This window comes from Oreochromis niloticus, linkage group LG16, assembly GCF_001858045.2.
Source record: "Oreochromis niloticus isolate F11D_XX linkage group LG16, O_niloticus_UMD_NMBU, whole genome shotgun sequence".
NCBI lineage: Eukaryota > Metazoa > Chordata > Actinopteri > Cichliformes > Cichlidae > Oreochromis > Oreochromis niloticus.
Genome location: NC_031987.2, coordinates 15795322 through 15818723, shown reverse-complemented (window position 1 = coordinate 15818723; position 23402 = coordinate 15795322). Strand labels below are relative to the sequence as shown.

The 23402-nt window shown below is 40.0% G+C and overlaps 2 protein-coding genes across 3 annotated transcripts in view; one reads left to right on the top strand and one right to left on the bottom strand.

Moving 5' to 3' along the window:
• stk39 (serine threonine kinase 39) overlaps positions 1-5914 on the top strand; it is a 32561-nt gene extending 26647 nt beyond the window's left edge. Inside the window, exon 18 of the mRNA XM_003447396.5 lies at positions 4471-5914. Coding sequence (XP_003447444.1) covers positions 4471-4545 — 75 coding nt within the window. The 3' untranslated portion in view covers positions 4546-5914. The remainder of the gene's footprint in view (positions 1-4470) is intronic.
• A 1650-nt stretch (positions 5915-7564) lies between these two features.
• The window catches only part of b3galt1b (UDP-Gal:betaGlcNAc beta 1,3-galactosyltransferase, polypeptide 1b), a 56039-nt gene continuing 40201 nt past the window's right edge, over positions 7565-23402 (bottom strand). For both annotated transcript variants that reach the window (XM_025904025.1, XM_025904026.1), the window contains exon 2: positions 7565-10128. In XM_025904025.1, the coding sequence (XP_025759810.1) occupies positions 8911-9897 (987 nt within the window). In that variant the 5' untranslated portion in view covers positions 9898-10128 and the 3' untranslated portion in view covers positions 7565-8910. The remainder of the gene's footprint in view (positions 10129-23402) is intronic.

Here is a 23402-nt window from a genome sequence, read left to right as displayed (position 1 = left end):
TGTATGATCCTGCTGGAAGCAGCCATCAGAAGATGACACACTGTGGTCATAAAGACGTGGTCAGAAACAATAATCAGACTGTTGCGTTTAAACGTCACTCAGTCGGTACTAACGGGCTCATGAAAATATCGCCCACACCATTATATCACCACTAACCTGAACTCTTGATACAAGGATCGGGCTACGCTTTTATATCGTTCACACCAAATTCTCACCCTACCGTCTGAAAGCTGCAACAGAAATTGAGACCAGTCTTTAGTCTTCTTTTCCAATCTTCTATTATGCAATTTTACCTAACAAGAGTGACACAAGGTGTCCTTTCTTGCTACTATAGCCCCTCTACTTTGAGGTCAGACATTTTCAGAGGTGCTCTTTTACATACCTTGGTTGAAACAAGTGGTTATTTGAGTTACTGTTGCCTTCCTACCACCTTGAAGCCGTCTGGCTATTCTTCTCTGACCCATCAACAAGACAGAGAATTGCCCCTCACTGGATATTTTCTCTTTTTTTTGGATCATTCTCTGTAAACCCTGGAAATGGTTGTGCAGGGAAATCTGAGTAGATCTGCAGTTTCTGAAATACCGATAAGCATACCATCTGCAAAGTCACTTAAATTGCCTTTCTCTTCTGATTCTGATGCTCAGATTGAATATCAGCAGGTCATCTTGACCATTTAGGCTTACATGCATCAGTCTAAGTAGATTGAATTGCTGCCTTGTGATTGACTGATTAACTGTTTGAATTACTGAGCAGCACTGAGCATGTATATGTACTGCAAAGTACTGGGTTGTGCAATGGGCAATATATAGCATTATAGCAACATCATTGTAAAAGAAAATATACGATGTACTAAAAACAAACATTCAAATGCAAATAAAAACAGCCTTAACAGATCAATATTCAATGTTTCTCAGTTCAACTTTAATAATATAACTACATTATGTTTTGTTTTGTTTTATTATCTCAATTGTGACAAAAATCCAATACAGCATTGATTTTTTTTTTTTGATGTATTGTTACCATTGTGTAACAAATCCACATTAATGAGTTCTTAATGAGGAAAATACGACATCCACATCTTCCCTTTTGTGGTTACTATAAAATCTTGTATCAAGTCTGTATTGTCTGTGGAGAGGAGTGCCATGATTTGAGTAGTCAAACACACTTTTTTAACCAATACCATCAATGTTTCCTTTGTCCTGGCTCTGTTAAATCGGAATTATTATTTATTTGTGCTCTCCACATTGTGGATTATTGTGAGCCTTCAGATGATTTTTTTTCTTTGACGACGGTGCATCTTTTTGCACCATCTGAATACACCATATGTGCTTTAAAGAAGTCCCTTTGTGCAGTGTGACCTATTAGAATGTGATATTAAGAAAGGAAATAATGCCAGTTCCTTTGTATTTGACAAAAAAAATATGTAAATTATGTTTTATTGACCTTTGTGTAGTTGTGTGTAAACAACATCTGTGCTTTGGGTTGCAGTATTTTACAGTGTGACCTTTCTGCCATTTGCCTTATCAGCAGGTGGACAAATCTCTGGAGAGCCAGAGTGAGGGCTGTACTGGGCATGCCATGTAGATATATGAGCATGCTTTCATTTCCATGTGTTAACTCTGCACCTCTGCAGGCAGTGTTAAATTCTCACTGCAGCTCAACTCCGCCTTTCTGAACGAATTACGAGTTACGAGGGTGGTGTCACAAAACCCAGAGAGTGAGAATAATTACCCCTGCAAGGGGAACAATTCATAATACTTTATGCAGACAATTTATGGTGTGGGTGGCACTATGGCTGCTTTATGACTGAACTGAACAAGAGATCAGAATAGACTCATGAGCTCACAAAAACGGACTGTTTTAATAACAGTGCCTCCATGGTGATTACACAACTGCAGAGCCCGAGAGTGTATGGGTGGTTCTCTCAGATAAGGTGCAAATTGGTGAAGGACATTGGATGTTGGGTCACGAGCTTAAGCTTTTCACGAGGATGGCTGGTTCAAAAAAGGAAAATGTATTTTCTCTGAGCAGTGACACAAATTAACATGCAGAATATATTCAAATATTGCTTCAGTCAAGGGGATCTGTGCAGCCTAAAACGGAGGTGAGACGAGCTGCTGCAAGTTAAAGAAATATGGTGAATTATTGGAGGAAGGTGTAATCATTGTTTTTCAGAAAGGTACAATGGGTTGCCAAGGGTTTGAGCCCATTTTGCCACCTCAGCTTTAGTGAGGTCGGCCTCTGATGTCGGTTGTCTCGTTTCCAATCAACCTCACAAATTATCTCAGAAGTTGTGCATGGCCAGTGGAGGTCAGTCAGGGTCTTTTATGCTAAATTCTAAAACTATATATATATACTGACCTCAGGAGCACTGTTGTGTAGCAGCACGAAAGAGCCTTCCACAGACTAACACATAATTTTATTCTCTGCAGCTTTGAGACTTACCCTAATTGGAACAAACCAAACCATGAAACACACGACGCACCAGATGATATGTAAATAACAGAGTCCACATCAGTTATATAGTCAACTCTAGCTACACAAACTGCTTAGCAGTGCTGCTTTAATCTGATATGATGCAGCAGCCACAGCAATGATAATAACTGATAGACTATTGTTTTTACAGCAGCTATTTTTGCACGAAATAGTGGGTAAACACATGTTATTAAAGAGAGTGATGCTTGTGTGCCATTAGGTAGAAAACTTTAATTAATGGGATTACCAACATCTTTGTTAACCTAACATTTCATATCGTAATGCTCCTGCAAAAAACATTGGTCAGATGTGGCTAGCTTATATTTCTCTATTTCTTGTTCGCTCTTATAATTATAACCACTCATTTGCACAAGCCAGTAATTCTAATAAGAATTTTTATGACTGCTGATACAAGTACAAGCAGTGAGAAAATTCTGCTGTATTAGGTGTTTTCTGTAAGTTTGTGAAACTTTAAACAAACTTTAAAATTTCTGTGTTATGGAAGAAAACTTTATATATCACTGCTAAGCACTGTCAGGTGTTAGTTTTTATATATAGTTGGTAGGAATTTTAATAGAGGAGCTCAAAAAGTCCACTCTACTATTCTGCCTGCTGAGTAGAAATGTCAGTGTTGGTGACTTAGCTGCTTAGAACTTGAATTATTAAAGAAAAGCCCCCATCAATGAATGACTAATGGTAACTTTGCTAACCTACAATGTTAGCAACCTTCTCTTCTCAGTCATTTGCAGCCACCTCCATTTTAGGCTGCACAGACGCCCTTGACTGAAGCAATACTTTAATATATTTTGCATAGTAATTTGTGTCACTGCTCAGAGAAAATGAATCAGCCATCCTCATGGAGAGCTTAAACTGGTGACCCAACACCCGATGGGCTCCACCAATTCGCACCTTATCTGGCAAAGCCACCCATACACTCTCTGAGGGCTCTGCAGTTGTGTAATCACCATGGAGGCACAGTTATTAATACAGTCAGTCGTTGTGAGTTCATGAGTCTATTCTTATCTCTTGTTCAGTTCAGTCATAAAGTTGCTGTAATGCCACCCACACCAAAATGAACCCAAATTATCACCCCTCCTCCGCAGTGCTTGACTGTTGGTATGAGGTGTTTGTGCTGATATACTCGCCAAACGTGGGGTCGTCCATTATGGCCAATCTTCTCTCTCTGGTCTCATCTGTCCAAACGGCGTTGTTCGAAAGTCTTGTGGTTTGTTCAGATGGGCAAACCTAAACTGTGCTGCCATGTTCTTTTTAGAGAGAAGGGGCTTTTTCCTGACAACCCTTCAAAGAAGCCATACTTGTTCAGCCTTTTTCTAATTTTGCTGTCATGAACTTTAACATTTAACATGCTCACTGAAGTCTGTAGAGTTGAGATGTAGTTCTTGGGGGTGTTTGCAGTTTTTCTGAGCATTGCTGACCTTGGGGTGAGTTTTCTGGGACATAAAAATCTTTCTCACTGTAGAATGATGGGCTTCAAATTGCTTTGAAATGGCCTTATGATCATTCCTAGATTAATGGGTAGGCACACTTGCTTCCCTAAGATCATTGCTGATATCTTTCCTCCTTGGCATTGTGTTAATGCACACCTGAACGTTTCAGACCTGCAAACTGAAGCTCTATTAATCAAGTAAATTTGATTCACAGCCCCTGGCTTCTACTTACCCTCTTAGCTCCAATGGAAGCAGTATGGGTGTCCTTAGTTTATGCATAATGCTCTATGAAAAAATTATTTTCCACATGGCTGCATGCTATGTGGACAAAAAATAATTAAGAAGCTGATGAGTTCTTAATAATAACCGTTACTACCAGTTTAAAACGTAGCTTGTATCCGGTGAGGAAAATTAAAGCACATTGTGTCATTTTTTTCTCTCATTTTGAAAATGAGTCTCAGATTTGGTTCCATATTAAACTCAGTTTCTGTAGTTTCAGCTCCCTGGTTCTGTTGATGATCCTCTGACTGTCTTCTTCCCCGTGCAGGCTTCCAGCTGTGATGACACGGAGATCCCTGATGAAGTGAAGTTGATCGGCTTTGCGCAGCTCAGTGTTAGTTGATGCTCTCTTTGTGACTGCAGCAGGTGAGACAGGGAAAAGAGTTCAGGGCAGACAGACTGAGGAGCACTTCACCACTTCCCATCTTCCCTTCCTCACTTCCTGACTCCGCCTCACCTTCCCCGATGCCTATCTCCGCCACCACCCTCGTTAGCGCCGGCTTCCCTGCTTACTGTCCTATCTTTAAACTTAACGACATTCCACTGCCCAGCGCACAGCCGAGGAACCTAAAGATGTACTCAGGTGGCAAAAGAAGGTGATTAAGATGTAGCTTTGAATGTTCTATTTATTTATTTCTTGAACTCGTTTTTGTTTTACATCACATTACCTCTGTGTTCAGCAAAGCTCTCATTATTTATTGAAATGAGAAGGGGTTTTTTTTTCTTCCCGTGCTGATTTGTTGCCACAGTGAAAACAAATTTGCTTTGACTCACATCTCACAAACGCACTCATTCGAGAAGTTTCCCTGAGGTCTGTGTCAGAATGTACGATTACGTTAATTTATGGGAAAAAGCACATTTTCATAAGAACATAATGAATGTCAAAAGAGAATGAATTGTATTTCCATATTAAGACCTGTTTCACATTAACAACCATTTGCTTGAGTGTGCAGGAAAAAAAAGGAGACCTGGATGCTACTGTGTATAATTTGCTGCTCTCAACAGTGTTAATGCTTCAAAATGCTAGAGGTGCCTTGTTCATTTTTCTGTGCCTAAGAAAGTAGTCGATAAATGAGACCGCACAAAGAGGGGGAACCTGCTGATTGCCATTTCACCAGTGTATTATTCCAGCAATGACACAATTCAAGTGAAGTATCTTAACTTAATGAGGCAAGCTAAAATGCACTTTTGGGCTGAATGTGTGGACCCGACAAACAGATGCTTAGCCCCTGGAGACAAGTTAATTTATGTGCTTCTGTCGTCAGACGAACACACTGTAACAGGACCTGCAGTCATATAATCTGTTCTTGTTGATGGGTTTTCAGATGCCGGGCTAATCAACAAAACACAATAGTTGAATTTCCTTGCTCTGTCCTGCTGCACTACAAAACTTTTTCGTTCCCTGAAACATCATCGTTACTAAAATGTACTGTATGACGATGCTTCTGAAGATGAAACCAAACGGCAACTGCTGAAACGGTGACGAGCCATTTGTTTGTCCAAACAAGTCCAGTAGCTCTAAATTATTTTTTAGGTATTGAGGTGGTAAATATTAACTTCTACTAAATTTTTTATTTTATGAAGTAATTTATTGTGTTTTCTATGTACAGTTCTGTGTACCATTTCAACATATTACCCCTGTTCCTTCTGTAATCAGCTGATGTCAAGTTTCGGATTAAGAGCAACCAATAAAGAATTGCTATGATTTAAAATCAAGTGTGTGAAGTATTTTATTAAAAAAAAAAAATCAAAAAAAATCTGTCAGCTGCTATTAGAATGAACCTCCTACACTTCAATCGATGTTTGTTTGTTATTGCAAAGGAGTTGAATAATTTACCATATTTCTGCAAATATACGTTTTAAACTACAAATCTGAATTCATAAATATAAAATGCACAGTTGTACATTTTAATACACAAAAAGTATAAGTTACTGTGACATAATGTGGTCTGGTATGACCAGTTGTTTATTTCTGTTAATGTTACAAACCTATACTACAGAATATCTGACATCATATAGTGATCTGTCTGGTTTTCTAGCTAAATAATAAAAAAAACCCCTTAACGTAAACATGTTAAAAACAACCAGTTCTTGCATACACATAAATTATACTCTCACCGGCCACTTTGTTAGATAGACCTATTCAACTGCTCGCTCAAACATCTAATCAGTCAGTTGCATGTCAGCAGCAGTTATGAGCATCAGAATGTGAATTTAGAAGTGACTTTGAACATGGCATGGTTGTTAGTACCAGATGAGATGGCCCGAGTATTTCAGAAACTGCTGATCTACTGGGATTGTTCTTGCACAACCATCTCCAGAGCTTAGAGAGGACAGTCTCAAAAAGAGAAAATATCCAGTGAGCGGCAGTTCTCTGGATAAAAATGCCTTAATAACCAGAAGAGAGTGGCAAAACTGCTTTAAGCTTAAAGAACAGCAACAGTAAGTCAAATAACCGATGGCTTAAACCAAGGTATGGACAGGAGCGTCTCTTAATGTTGGGCTTTGAATCAGATGAACTAAATCAGCAGAAGACCACATTGTGTGACATTAATGGATCTAATAAGTCTCAATTTGTGCTACAACATTTGTCGGCCCTTTAGTACTAGCTATGCTAAACCATTTCCTGAGCATGTCCATCTCTTTATGACCACAATGCACAAAGCTTGGATCATAGCAAACTGATTTGTTGAACATGACAATGAGTTCACTTTACTGAAATGGCCTCCACAGTCACCAGATCTCAGTCAAATAGAGCACCTTTGAGATGTGGTGAAATGGGAGATTCACATCATGGATGTGCCACTGAATATTCTGCATCAACTGTGTGATGCTATGAAGTCATTATGGACCAAAATCTCTGAGGAATGTTTCCAGCATCTTGTTGAATCTGAGCCACAAAGAATTAAAGCAGTTCTGAAGACAAAAGGCAGTACTAGCAAAGTTTACCTAACAAGTGCCGTGGGTGTATGGATTCCAGGCTTGTTCTTTAGATATTAGCTTTGGTATAGACTAGGCCTGTGACTGGTTAGAATAAGGAAGTTTTTCTGCCTTTTTAAAATGTTTTTTTAAAAAAAATGCCAACTTTGCTTACATTGTGCGAAGGGTGGGTTGAAGATTGAAAGAGGAAGGGGTATAGACTATGATGTAACCTTTAATATGCCTATGATGATGCTCGGCACTCTTTTTCTTTTCTTTTTCACTCTATTTCCTCTTTTTATATAAGTGTAATAAATAATTGATTACAAAAAGCAAACTGCCCTCCACAATACAAAATCTCTAAAAAAAAAAAAAAAAAAAAGCCAATAAAGCTGCAACCCTCCACCACCCGACAACTGATGAAACTGGAAGAAGGCACTGAGTAAAAGCAGTATTATAACTTTAATTATTCAAGTATTTGTTTTTTAATATAAAAAACATACAATATATAACAACAACCCCTTATGGGATAGATGGTTTCACAGTAAATGCCACATTAGCTTATAATACTACAAAACCTTTGAAAGAAAAATAAAAGGAAAAGGAAATTTGGCTGCGAACGCCACGTTGTTCAAGAGACAATGTTCTCGATGATGTCAGAAGCAGTTCTTCCATAATTACTGATACGCCAGATACATATGATAATTCATCAAGTCTGTAATGTTCTTAGCTACAATTAAACTGATACTTGTACGACATGATGCTGCATTTCGCTTGATGTGTGGAAGAGTCTGATGAGCTGAAATAGCTGATGATATACAGCGTACATAACCAAGAGCAGCAGCTGCAGTAATGAGAAGCTGATAGCTGAAACACATAATTACCTCAAGAGTGAAAATGTCAGAGTGGGAAAACAACAAAATGCATCTAAAAACTGAAATATACATACAGCTTTCTCAGAGAAAAGGGTGGTGAAATGAGAACAAAATGTAAACAAAAACATCAGGAAAATTCGAGAAAAAAGACTGATTAACTGTGCGGGTTGATTAAAACCCAAACATTTGGCCTTATAAATTCTTTTCATGCCAAATTATCCTTTCAGCTTCCGTTAGATGGTTGATAATTGACTGCAGCCTGTTTTCAGCTTTGTAAGATGGAAAAGTGAGAGCACAGCATGCGACCTGGTTTTGTTTTTTTTCTAATTAGAGTTACATTTGCATTCTTATTGTAAAAGAACTCTTCTCTCACTTCTAAGAAACATTTCCGAAGTGCATCATACAGGGATCTAATATGGTAAGTAGATACTTTATTGATTTCCACACATTTTTTTCTTTTGGCTTGCAATCCTTAGAGAAGGTCGGGCTTGCTCGGTCAGCAGCTGGTAGAGATTCAGTGTCATGCTCAAGGACACTTTAGCATAGAAAATGTTGCCGACTCAAACCGTTAGGCCACACTAATTAATGCTTAACGCTGATTGACTTAATGCCTTTAAAGAATAGTCTACATAAATTGGACCTGGAGTACATGAACAAATTACTTTCACTAACAACACCCCATTTTAATTATGCATGAGAATACACACTTTACAAGCCTCATGCATTCATTAACAATCATGAGGTGAGAAATAGACGTAGATGGATGTTAATGAAAACGTCTGTCTTGAAATAGACTCGCAGCAGCCCTCTCAGTGTTTACATCATTCGGTGATAATATTTTAAATGGTGAAAAAGGCAAAGAAAAAGGGAAAAATAAAGTTTTTGTTTTGTTTTGTAAGTGTCTCTCGTGTCCCCTAACATCTCAAGTGTTTCTTGCTGGACATGTCATTCCAAATACGGTGCATCTCCTCCGGGGAGATCTGGTGGACGGTGATAACCCGTCTGTATCTGCAGAGACTGTAAGCCATTTTCCAGTGATTAAAACCACTGTTCTGATAAGGATGTATGCCCAGCTTTCGCAAACACAGTCCCACATAGACATCCTCCAGGTGCAACAGTCTTGTGTGTAATGAAGTCTTGTAGATTAGCTCAGCTACATCTGCTGAGAACACGTAGCCAGTGCCCGAGCAGAAAGGTGGGTATTTGCTTTCAGGATACAAGTCTCTGGGCATGTACCACTTGCTGCGCATATCTCTAATGGGACCACCGTTTATTACATAGCCAGTGAAATATCTCCTCCTTGGTTTGGTGTTGGGTTTCAGGAGCTTGTAGATTAGATTGTCCATGTTGACAAAGATGTCACTGTCTGTCTTCATGACATACTGTGCTTTGGGGCAGAAAGTCGCCACCCAGCGCATTCCCATCATGGTCTTGAGGGTTAGATTGTGGTAGGAATCGATAAAGTCCTCCACCACGATGTCATGGAAGATCTGACTCTCCTGTTCCACCATCTGGTTCAGCACAGGGTCCGTGTTCCTGCCCAGCAGAAAGATCGTGAGGATGCGGACGTCGCCGAAGGTCGACTCATCGCCCCAGGTCTCCCTGATGGCCTGCCTCGCATCGAACTCTTTGTGGGTGGTGCTGATGAGAATGACCAGAAAGGGCGTGACGCTTTCGCACTTCTTGGGCTCGTTGATGACAAACTCAAAGGCGTGTGGGTTAAGGGGGCGGGTGCGGATGTTGTTGAAGGTGATGTTTTTATGAGGTTTCACAGTCTTCCGTATAGGCACTGACATGTGGCCAACGTACGTGGACGTCGGGCGAGTTATACTCAAGTACCACAGAGCGCTCGCCCAGCAGACCACTGTCAACAGGTATAAACATGACACTTTGGAAGGCATTATGCTGCATTTAGGTGTGTTTTAATGAGTAGGATCTTATAAGGCTTTCTTTCCATTAGTGACGTTTCACCTGGTGAGGCAGCATTAAGCTGCTCCAGCATGCGGTTTGACATTAATGGTCAGTAATGGATTACTTCAGACAGAAAGGATCTTTTTTGGATTTTAAAGCACTTTAAAACTGTTTGGACGTCCACCTCCCTCTTTGTGACACTGCTGCTTCTCCATTTACATCTGAAAGAGAGCGAGAGAAAGAAACCATGAGTATAAAAAAAGGATGTGTCCCTGAAAATCTTTAAATGAAGTTTGTTTCAATCAGCTGAACTCAGTAGAAGCATTTCCCACAGCGCAGACTTTGTTATTAAGAACAATTCAAATAAATGAGGAAATGCTGCTGAGCCGCTCAAAATCACTCACGAGATGATTTCTAATTTGTATCTTTGTAAATCAAGTTGGAGGAAGAAAGAAAAGTACTTGGATGAACGCAATATCTAATAAAAAATATCACTGCAACAAATATGTGGGATAAATTGCGAATCATCTGCCGTCTGGAAAAAGCGAATCATTGTCAGGCACGTTTATTTTATGCATTGTTAAAACTCACTTATTATTCAGTGGGAACGCACATGAGTGTGAGGGTTTTGTTAATGCTGTGTACCAGGCTTGGTATAGATCGGGTGAAATGTTGTGATTGTGTGATCACGACTGTCACATTTTGAATTTCATGTATATTTGTTTAGCACATTAGTAAAAGTGTTCAGATTTCTTTTATTACTTAGGGCAAACGTAACTATTACTGATCAAGAACGACCTTAAAACCACAGGCAGATGAACTGAATAACACTTTGTCACAATGCAGTGCTCTGCTGTGAAACCTTGGGTCCTGGCAGTCATTATGTAGGTGTTTCTTTAATACTCAGCATCCACTTAAAAATGTTGCAGACTAAGCTCCAGGGCAGCAACTTTCCCCAGGAGGACAATGCACCCACAAACACACCACAAACAGCCCAAGGCTAGGTCAGAGATGTTTCAGCTTCATGAGGGGACCTCGCCAACATGAGTCTGGTCGTTGTAATGCCTAATTGGAAAACTCCCCTACAAAGAAAGGCTTTGCACTAAGAATACAAAAGTGTGATAAAAGCAAAATGTACAACAGTATAGTTTTCAACATACTATGGTATTATACACTATGAGATTATTACACAGTAGCTTATCCACTGACAGTAAATCATCAGCAATAGTTCATAATCCTGCAATAGACCAGTGACCTGTCCCAGGTCTGCCCTGCTTGTCCCCAAGTGACAGGTGGATAAGCTCTAGTCCCCCTGAGACCCTGAAATAAATAAGTGGAGGAAGGTGGATGGATGGTACATATTCTTAGTACAGCTCCAGCTGACAAGTATGGGTTGTTTATACAGCTCTTTTCTACTCTTACTCACCACTGAAAGGACTGAAAGTACTTACAACTCACATTTTTTAAATCATACATACAGGACCTTATACAATGCACTTCAAATTCTTTACCCAACTCATATCTATGGCCAATTTAAAATCACTAATAAACCAAACATGTCTTTGGACTGTGCGAAGGAGTCAAGGTACCCTTAGGAAACCCACATGGGAAGACCAAGCAAACTCCACAAGCAAAGGCCTCAGCTGGAGTTTCAAGAAATGTCATAATCCTGGGCCTGTTTGCCCAATGTTGCTAAATTGTCCTAAATTGTGATGGAGCTTCTAAGGGTTAATGGGATATCATGTTATTCTTGGTTTGAATATTTGTTTTTTTTCACATGTTAATATTGGATTTAGCATTCTATTCTTAGTTGTAGTTTCCTCCCTCAGTGTTCCCCAGCTTCTTGTGTCAAGTCCCTGTGGTCTTAGTGTTTGTTTATGTCCTGTTTCTACAGTCGCGTCTCTGTCTATCTGCTTCCTCTGTGTTCGTCTCTGTCTCCCGCGAGTCTCTTTGTCTCGCCTCTGTCATGTCACTGTGTCCGTGTCTCAGTGGTAGTGAATTCCTGTTTGTTTTGCGTGATAGTCACTTGTCCTGTGTGTGTCATGTTCAGTTTTGTTAGTCAGATTTAGTTCATCCGTGTTCCCTGGTGTATTTAATCTCCCTGATTTCCTTGTGTGTATTTAAGCCCTCTGTTTCCTTCTGTCCATTGTCACAATCTCCATCATTCTGTGTGTCTCCCTCATGTTTAAATCTCCTAGTTGATTATTTATTCCATTCCAAATTTCCTAGTTTGTAATTTTCCTTTAAGTCCAGCAATAAAGCTGCTTTTTTCAGTTCAGTTCTGCTTCAAGTCCTGCACATTGGGTCTCTGCCTCAGCCTGCCACATACAGCGTTTCTTGAAAAGAACCCTCCTGCTGTGATGATGTGAGGTGGCAGTATGGTAGAAATATCAAGTGGACTGAGATGGAAGAAAAAAAAAACATATATGAATCTGTCCTTAGGTACAGCACACCTGGATAAAATTTACTTCACGGGCACCAATACAGCTTACATGGTTGAGTGGGTGACCCACATATCAAAGATAACTGCAGAGGCAGAGACTATTTCCCTTCTCCCCACTTTCCTGTCTACTCTCTGCACTACACTTTAGAATAAAGACTGAAAACGCCAAAAAATAAAACTTTGAACGTTTACTTCAGAACATCCGATCACTTTTTTTGTCTAAGCAGACAAAAAAATAACACCTTTCATTCACTTTATTACTGTAACCTGAATTAAATACTCATGCCTGCATATCACTGAGCAACAGATCTTGTGCCATAATCTAAAAGACAACATTTTCAGCATTCAGTACATCATCCTAGTGTGGAGGTTGACATTTCACAAGAGTAGAAAAATGCCCTTAAAAAAAAAAAAAAACTCAACCAAAAAGCAAAAGTATGCTTTACAATCTCTCTTCTTCTGGGGCTCAAAAGAGCTCTGGGGTTGGCAGGATTCTGCAGCGCGATATGGTGGCACAAAGGGAACACTGTGCCATGATAGGACCCTCCCCTGGGATGCCCCCTCCCCTGTTTTGTTCTGTGCTGCACAGCTATACAGTCTGCCTGCCACAGATGTCTTTCACTTGTTTATTTTCTGAGCAGTCATTCTGCTACATGGACGCTGAAATGGAATTTGGCTGTCCTTTTGCGCAGGTGGCTGAGCTCCCTGTAAAGGATATGTTAACATGTAGATCATGTCTCACAGCTTTTTGAAGCTCTCGCTGACTTTTCTCTTTGTTCAAGGTAGATCACACGACGCATTTCACAGGAGAATGGCCAAAGTGCAGTAAAGCCCTATATACCCATCTTCAAAGCTGGAAAGCAGCCTGAGCAGACAAATATAGCCATAATGACATGACTTGAATTCCATTTACCAATAGAGCGTAATTACCTGCAGTCTATACCCTCATACAAAAGGACTCTGTTTGACTCAAAGACAAGTGAGCCACAACAAAGACCACACTTGCAAAACAAGGTATTTTCCTTTGTAGAAAATAATCTATCAGATGAATTAGTGCTTTAAGGAAGATAAGCCTGTGAGAAATCGGCGCTTTAAATGAATCAATAACAATTTTTTTGTTTAAACTCTGTGTGAGGGAAAACAAACTGTAGAAAAACAGTGTCACGAATTGGATTTTTACCCTGCAATTATTATGGTCAAAAATGAATGCGTATGATATAAAGAAGACTTTTACAAAAAAACCAAATTGCAATGATAAAAAAGTATAATTCATTTATAACGCTGTTTATTCTGTATATTGTTTTTAGCAAACTAATTAAATTTATGCTCAAAGTACAGGTGCATGCAGGTGGCCAAAGAGGTTGCAATCGTAGTTGTTCAAAAGAACAACTGCACAGTTATTTACAATATGCACTTTATTGACACAATAACACAGTTATCGCCAATACACGGCTGTGTTGACAGCCCTAGTTTATAGGGGGAGATCATCACTCCGAGGCCATCTTAAAAAAAAATGTGTTTACTCCTCACTTTCCCCTTGTGTCTTCCAGCCAAACTTATTTCTCACAATATTGGCCTGGTCCTCTTGTGAAATCACTGTTATCTCTCATTGGATTTACAGTGGCAAACAGTTGTTCCCTTTAATAACACTTTACTCAGACACGAGAAATACACAGAGGCGTCAATATTTTCTCATCCCAGAGGAGGGATGAGGGTCATGCACAGGGAAGACAGTATAACAAGGCCAGGAACGAGGAACGGCTGTTTACTCTGGGGCTAATGACGCAGTGAAAACAAAGAGCTGCACAAACACAGGGTGCATGTAGCCCTCCTCAGGTGCATAATATATGTCAGAGCAGGCTGATAGAAAGCTGACACCTGAGTCTGATACTTTAAAATCTTATTCTCCAGACTGAAGCAAAATCTACCAGACAAATGAGGCAGTGATTATGTGACTGTTCATTTCGCTGTAAAGCATAACCTCCACCGGTTTTTCAGAATAAAAATGTCTAAGCTGGTCTGCATCTCTTACATACCTGCACAGGACGAGATTAAAGGACTACTAAATCTGTCCCTGAGTCAGACTGATACAGGAGAAAGTGCTTTTTAATACTTGTGAAACAGTCAGGCATGAATTTAGGATTCTGAATGGCAAAACAAAAGAGACTGAATTTTATAATGCCTTGTTGCTCTATGGTTTGATAGTGTTTTAACCAACTGATAAATCACTTGTGTGCTGATGATGGTTGGGATGATTGTGCATCATTTAGTGCATCACTTAATCCACCTTTGTGGCTGAGATTAAAAAATATATATGTACAAACAGCCAGTTTTCTTAGCCTGTAGTAAACTGCTGCACAGGTGATAGGCATGCAGATGTTAGGCCTGATTGTTAAACACAATCCAACCAAAGCACAATCTAATCTTAACGATCTTAATGAGACCCAGGGCAATTATATGCTTTCTGCTCTGCTGCAACTTCTTCGGCAACAGTTTCTAGAGAATATTTTACTTTCATAAGCTAAAGTGGTAAGATAAATATTTAATAAAATAAATATTTTAAAGCTTTTCTACTCAAAAAACCCCAGAGACTGTTATAAGACAGGTGTGACATGATGCTTAAAAGTCATATTAACAAACTAAGTATCCACTTGTAACTTTAACATACATTGACAGATTGTCCCACAATTCTGTTGCTCAAATGGTTGCCCAAGGAAGAGTCTTTCTGACTCCAGTGATCATATCAAGGGTAACCCTGGAGAGGATCTAATGCTTTTATTTAGATTGTAACATAGCCCAAATGCACAGTAAAAGTAACAGTCCAAAATGTAAATTAAACACAAATCCAAAACATAGAAGCTTCTCAAGGTGAACAGAGAGGGATGGATGACCCCTGCTGTGTGGATATTTAATCAAAAAAAGTAATTCTTTCAGTATGTTACTTAATTACTTGCTGGAGAGTGTAATTCATAAGTTCTTTGTTTTTCTTTCTGCCCAGCAAGCAGATAACTGAAGAACTTTTGCTATGCAGGTAACCACATAATTGCAACTGTAATATAATTACTGAATTTATTACAGTAATGCGTTACATTTATGCGATACAGAAGACAGAGGGAGAGACAGGACTATTTATGCTCAAAGAGCTGATCAGGGAAAGGCCAAGGGGTGATGTTCACGAGACACAGGTGAAGTAATCGGGACAATTGGGGGAGTGAACATGCTCTGAACATGCATGCAATCAGCTGGAGACATGATGGCTGAGTAGTCACTCCAGTTATACTTCTTTGAAGTCCAGTTGAAGCCTGCTCCGTGTGAGCATGCACAGTTGGTGCACTGTAATGTAAAATCACTGTGGATGGGTCCACCTGGCCACAAAAAATTGCCAGGCATGCAAGTACACTATATATACCACATACACAAAGAAATGGGACCACACGTGATAATCTTTCAGTTCAGGTGCGTTCAGTCCCATTACCACACGCATATAAAATCAAGCACCTGGCCATGCAGTCTGCAGTCTTTACAGTAGAAACCACAGCAAATCAGCCACGAAGCGGCAGACAACCTAAAGTCTAGTAGTCTAGTAAAGGCTGTGCTGACTCAAATCTTCTCTGATGTTAACATCAGCACAAAAAACGTGTGCTGGGAGTTTCATGGCATGGGTTTCCATATATGAGCATCTCCTGCAGGTGGCGCAGTACTTTTGTTCTTACAGTATAGTGTATAACCAACTGATCTAACTGACTAAAACTGTACTACAGGGTGGGCCATTTATATGGATACACCGTAATAAAATGGGAATGGTTGGTGATATTAAAGTCCTGTTTGTGGCACATTAGTATATGTGAGGGGGCAAACTTCTCAAGATGGGTGGTGACCATGGTGGCCATTTAGAAGTCGGCCATCTTGGATACAACTTTTGTTTTTTCAATAGGAAGAGGGCCATGTGACACATCAAACTTGTTGATAATGTCACAAGAAAAACAATGGTGTGCTTGGTTTCAACGTAACTTTATTCTTTCATGAGTTATTTACAAGTTTCTCTTTGTTCACAGCCATTGACATGTCGAAGAGGTTAACACGTGAGGAGCGGATTGAAATTGTGTTGATATCTGGTGAACGCAGTAACCGGGTCATCGCAGCAGATTTCAATGCAAGACACCCTACGAGACCACCCATCTCCCATGCTACAGTCAGCAAACTGCTTCCTAAGTTTCGTGAAACTGGTTCAGTGTTGGATTTGCCAAAATGTGGACGCAAGAAAACTGTCACTAATGATGAAACATAAGTGGCTGTCCTAGCTTCATTCAGCAAGAGCCCACAGCGTAGCACTCGCCGCATGTCACTGGAGAGTAGCATTAGTCGAACATCCCTTCGGCAGATATTAGCTACTCACAAATGGCACCCTTACAAACTCCAGCTACTGCAGCATCTCAACGAAGATGACCCAGATCGGCGCACAGAATTTGCAGAATGGGCAAAACAAAAGTTGGAACAGGACCCTCAGTTCACGCAGAAGATTTTGTTCAGTGATGAGGCAAACTTTTATGTGAATGGTGAAGTTAACAAACAAAACCACCGCTATTGGTCTGACACTAACCCACATTGGATGGATCCCTCCAAGACTGTTGGAACAACAAAAGTGATGGTTTGGTGTGGTATGTGGGGTACAACGATAGTGGGTCCATTCTTCGTCAATGGAAACCTCAAGGCCACTGGATATTTGAAATTGCTACATGATGATGTGTTTCCCTCTTTATGCACTGAAGCTGGCACGTTCCCTGAGTTTTTCCAGCAAGATGTTGCACCACCACATTATGGGTGCCAGGTCCAAGCATTCCTAGATGAACAGTTTCCTGGAAAGTGGATTGGTCGTCGTGGGCCAGTTGAATGGCCCCCAAGGTCTCCCGATCTGACCCCCTTAGATTTTTATCTTTGGGGTCATCTGAAGGCAATTGTCTATGGTGTGAAGATACGAGATGTGCAGCACCTGAAACTACGGGTACTGGATGCCTGTGCTGGCATTTCTCCTGCGGTGTTGCTATCAGTGTGTGAAGAGTGGGAGAAGAGGGTTGCATTGACAATCCAACACAATGGGCAGCACATTGAACGCATTTTATAAGTGGTCAGAAACTTGTAAATAACTCATGAAAGAATAAAGTTACGTTGAAACCAAGCACACCATTGTTTTTCTTGTGACATTATCAACAAGTTTGATGTGTCACATGGCCCTCTTCCTATTGAAAAAACAAAAGTTGTATCCAAGATGGCCGACTTCTAAATGGCCACCATGGTCACCACCCATCTTGAGAAGTTTGCCCCCTCACATATACTAATGTGCCACAAACAGGACTTTAATATCACCAACCATTCCCATTTTATTACGGTGTATCCATATAAATGGCCCACCCTGTAGTACAGTTTTAGTCAGTTAGATCAGTTGGTTATACACTATACTGTAAGAACAAAAGTACTGCGCCACCTGCACATCACACCTGCAGGAGATGCTCATATATGGAAACCCATGCCATGAAACTCCCAGCACACGTTTTTTGTGCTGATGTTAACATCAGAGAAGATTTGAATCAGCACAGCCTTTACTAGACTACTAGACTTTAGGTTGTCTGCCGCTTCGTGGCTGATTTGCTGTGGTTTCTTTTCATTTTAGGCCTAAAAGCACCTGCCGAGTCTCATACAAGGTGTCAGGTCTAATGATAATGAAAAATGTATTTTAATCATGGGTGAGATCAGGATCCAATCACTGTACCAACAATATGAAGAAAAGCAATATTGAAGATGATGAGCACCATCTTTTAGATTCACAGTTTATCCATATGTGTGAAGCCATATGTGGGTGTCTCTGCTTTTGTTTCTCTTGCTATATCACGGAGCAGAGCCTCCAAGTGTGTTCCCAGACCTTTGCAGAGCTATTATTTCAAGCATTCTCCATAACATAGGATGTCACACTGTCACAAATGAAATGTCCCATTCTGTGTGAACAGATTGGCCCAGTTGGCAGCAAGACGGTAAAATAAAACGGTCTATAAGGAAGGAACAGGTGCACACAGCTTCGTGTTTAGGCACTGAACCTTTAGGACATGAAGCACGACACAGAAACACAACAGGGAGGGGAACGGAGGGGCTGGCGGGGGGCATAATTAGCCTATACTACCAGAAGAGATTCAATTTATCGTGATTTATTATATCGCAACCAGTAAAATTGTATGAGGAGCAGGCCACAAAGACATTCATTCATCAACACGACATTTCTTTCTGCGAGCGTCTAGGTTGACTGTTTGGTGGACTGGTTTCTAAAAAGGGCTATTACGCACTCCTCTGCACACAACAAAAATGTTTTGATTCATGGCCCCGTGACCATCTGTAGACAGGTCTCTAAAGTGTTTTTCCAATAACGACGTCTCAGAGCTAATAGATTGCCAGATTGAATTAACTGGTTCGTACAAAGCTGGAGTATTGAAGAGGGCCTGTGCCAAAAATTTAAATTGATTACTTTGGGTTTCATTTGACTTGACACTTTTCGAAAATTGCTAGTTATACTTTTAATGACGTGTCACTCTAATGGCAGGACTTTGGACATAATAATATTATAATACATGCTTTACATTTTAATAAGAACACGCTGCTGCTTCTTATTTATTATTGGTTTTATGAAGGTTGGATTTCTCCTTGTCCTGACCTGGCTAGTAGCAAATTGAATGATACAGCTAATGAAAATCTGGTGACAGGACCGCCTGATGAAGCGGAGATGTGTGAAAAAATAATACGACTATTGTAGCACAGCAAGTGGTAAAACCTTAAATCTTCCTGCCCAGCAGTTTATTGGCAAAAGCCACATTTGCTTGCTTGTAACTGAGACTTCATCATCCTTGGAAAAAAATGGAAGAGTGACCATGCACTCGTTTCAGGACTATTTATGTTTTCCCCAATTGAACCTCCACATTTTATGAGCCTTTTTTTCTGGTTTTATTAAACATAAATCAAGCGAAAAGCTCTGCTGAAAAGACTTTTTGTCAACTATAACACTGGAACCCTTAAACATGAATGAGCCTATAAAGCTTTTTCATCACCCCGTCTCTATAAATGTTACATTGCAGAAAACCGTTGTGTACTGTAAGAGCTGCTCTTCTGGAAACACAGATGGCTTTAGTATATCAAAGGAGAAAACACAGACCTCTACTGAATAATGTGGCAACACCGATGACAACAGGCTTTAAATAAAACCACTGAATATGTGGAGCCAGTTGATTTACTTTGTTTTTATGTTCTTTTTGCTTTGCTAAGCTGCTACTCCTTTCCTGTTTTGATGCTAATAGATAAAGTGCATACATTATGAAGTTGTAATCACTCACTCATCTGAATACCAAGTTTGATATGAAATTAAATCACATAACTGAGAATTACTTTTCTACTATGAAATAAAAGAGTTATAAAATCATGGGAGGCGATCGTGGCTCAAGAGTTGGGAGTTCGCCTTGTAATCGGAAGGTTGCCGGTTCGAGCCCCAGCTTGGACAGTCTCGGTCGTTGTGTCCTTGGGCAAGACACTTCACCCGTTGCCTACTGGTGGTGGTCAGAGGGCCCGGTGGCGCCAGTGTCCGGCAGCCTCGCCTCTGTCAGTGCGCCCCAGGGTGGCTGTGGCTACTATGTAGCTTGCCATCACCAGTGTGTGAATGTGTGTGTGAATGGGTGGATGTCTGGATATGTAAAGCGCTTTGGGGTCCTTAGGGACTAGTAAGGCGCTATATAAATACAGGCCATTTACCATTTACCAAAATCTGATTTTGAAACTAAAAAGCTTTGAAAATTAAACTTTGTAATTAAAAACTTGCTGCAATTAAACAGTGGCACAAAAAAACATTGATTTTACAATATTATGTCTTTTTTCTTTAAAAATAAAATGTCACTTTGGGTTTCACCTTCTCTTAATATAAGATAACAGAAGAAATACATTGGTGTACATTGGGATCTGTTTGTTTATCAGGTACGATTATTCATCTGTGAGTTAATGCAAATATCCAGTTTCAGAAACTGCAGATCTGGGATTTTCCCACACAACCACCTCTGGAGTTTACAGGGAATAGCCTTAAAAAATATCCAGTACGCAGCAGTTCTGTAGATGGACGTGCTCTCCCTGTTAATGGCAGAGGAGAATGGCCAGGCTGCTTTGCTCTGATAGGAAGAACTTGTTACTCTGACCGCAGAAGACCACACCGAGTGCCTCTCCTGTCAGCTGAGAAAGGAAACAGTTTAAACAGGCGCTACAAAAATGGACAACAGAAGATGAGCCCTTTAAAGCCTGAACCATGAAATAATTGCCAGAAATTTCAATATTTCTTTTCTTTTGAAAAAAGTGTGTGTTTATTCAACCTTCTGATTAAATGAAACAAATAAATAAATATTAATTTGAATATATGAGTTTCAATTTTTTATCATATTTGCTACTTTTTTTGCAATTTATTTGGGTTTATTGGGGAGAAGAAAAAAAAAAATCACACTGATGATGTAAACGTCTCAAAAACTCATGTATCAAATATCACTTGGTTTTAAAGAGTTAGAAGAATGTTGCCTGGTCTGATGAGCCTTGATTTCTGCTCTAACATTCAGATGGTAGGGGCAGAACTTGGCATTGGTCAGTGGTTCAGACTTGTGGCGGTGTAACGGTGTGGGGGATATTTTCCTGGCACACTTTGGGCCTCTTACTACCAACTGAGCCTCGTTAAATCACAACAACTTACGTGAGTATTGTTGCTGACCATGTCCATCACTTTATGCTCACAGTGTACCCATTTTATGATGGCTACTATCAGCAGGATAATACGCCATGTCACAGAGCTCAAATCATCTCAAATTGAGATTAGAGAGCAGCAACCAAGACTCAGTCACTGAACTGACCTGGTCTCTGTGTCCCTTATCTGTAAAATAGATCCATAGTGTGAAAGCCATGAAAAAAGTCAGTTGCACCTGAGGCTAAGTGAGCTGATGAGCTCCTGCGGGTCAACCTCCGTGCAATAACTGCTAAATGAGGTGTCGGCAACTGATTTTTAACCTAAAATGTTTTTTTTTTGTCAAATAACAATAACAAAGTATATACAGGCCTAACATGCACATAGCATATAATACATAGGGGGAGAAGATTGGTAGAGAGTTTTAAAATCAGATGAACACAAGAATCAGATTCTCTATTTTCCACAGACTCTCGCCTTTATTGCTTCCTGACTGAAATATTAGTGGGATGCTGTCATTTACATATTTTATGCTTAGGGCTCCATCTAAATTGTGTTCTGCTATTATAGCAAGCCAAACACTGGGGGGAAATCTATACAGGCAATCAAATAAGTGATGCAACATTAAGCTGAATGAAAACTTTTGATAAATTCAAAACATAAACAGGATTCACTGTTACTTTATTCAGAAGAGGAGAGAGAATATCTTATAGGTATATTCTTAATTTGAAGTAAATGAATATATTAACAAATACTACTAAGTGAAGACTAACTGACGATGATTAAATATACAATGTAAATGAGAGCTTGTTTTAAGATTGGAAGGCAGAAGACACAAAACAGACAGGCGGATACGTTTTTTTTTTCCCCCATCTGTGTTATTAAGCTACCATTCTACTGGCTTGCTCCAGGTGAAATTACCAGCCTGTTTAAGCAGGCAACATTCACAGTGGCTGACTTAATAAGATACCTTATTTTGTCTACCTCTGTCCAATCTTGAGAATTAAAACTACTCAAAATTAATTGGCCATCAGCAAGTGTGATCATCTTTACAAAAGCAGATGTTTTGTCAGTTGTCTGTGCTGGTTTGGAGCATTTAGGTGTGTACTAACGCAATGCCAAGGACGAAAGACATCAACAAAGATGTTCGTGAAACAACTGTGGCTGCCTATCAATCTGGGAAGGGTTATAAGGTCATTTCCAAACAATTTAAAGTCCATCATTTCACAGTGAGCAAGATTATTCACAAGTGGAAGCCACTAAAAACAGCAGCCAATCTTCCCAGCAGTGGGCGTCTCAGCAAATTCACCCCAAGGTCAGAACATGCAATGCTCAGACAGTCTGCAAAAAGCTCAAGAGTTACATAGTAAATGTTAAAATTCAGGGCAATAAAATCTGAAAAGATACTGAACAAGTATTCTATGTTTGCAAGGGTTGTGAGAACATTGACTCTTTTCTCCATAAGGAACACAGAAGCATGGCTTAGCTTTACAAAGCTGCATCTGAACAAACCAAATGACTTCTGCAGCAATGTCGTTTGGACACACGATACCAAAGTGGAGACGTCTGGCCATAATACACATTTGACAAACTCCAAATATCAACTGTCAACCCTGGTGGTAGAGGTGTGGTGAATCAGGATCGTTTTGCAGCCTTTACACGACTATGTGCTGTGAGACAAACAGAGCAATCATAGCAACTGCAAGTAACCCTGTGCCCTTAATTATATTCCCTTACTACTTGCCATTATTGCATGATGCTCGGGGTGGCATTGTGGTGCAGTTGTTAGCATCATTACTTTACAGCAAGAAGATCTTGGGTTCAAATCCATGGCTGATGTTTGCATGGTTCTCCTTGTGTCTGTTGCTAGTTTGGCTTCCTCCCATAGCCCCAAAACAGGCTAACTGGTGTTTCTAAATCGGCCATAGGTGTGAATATGACTGGGAATGGTTCTGTCTATCTGTGTTAGCTCTGCAATAGCCTGATGAACTGCCATGGCGTACCCTGTCTCTGACCCTATGACTGCTAGGTTAGCCTCTAGCCCCCTCTGTGACCCAGAATTTAAGACGAGGAAATAGATATTTCTTTTTTATACTTGCCAAATCATATAGTGTTCAGAGTTGGCCCTGAACAGCTAGGATTAGTAACACTTTTAAAGTACACAATAAGACATAATGTGTACAACATTAGATATATGAAGTGGATACTGTTCAAGTGAATTTCATGAGAAAAACGACAAGCATTGAAAAAAGGCTCCACTGAATATTATCCAAGCAGCAATTATACTGCCTCAAAAACATACTTAAAAA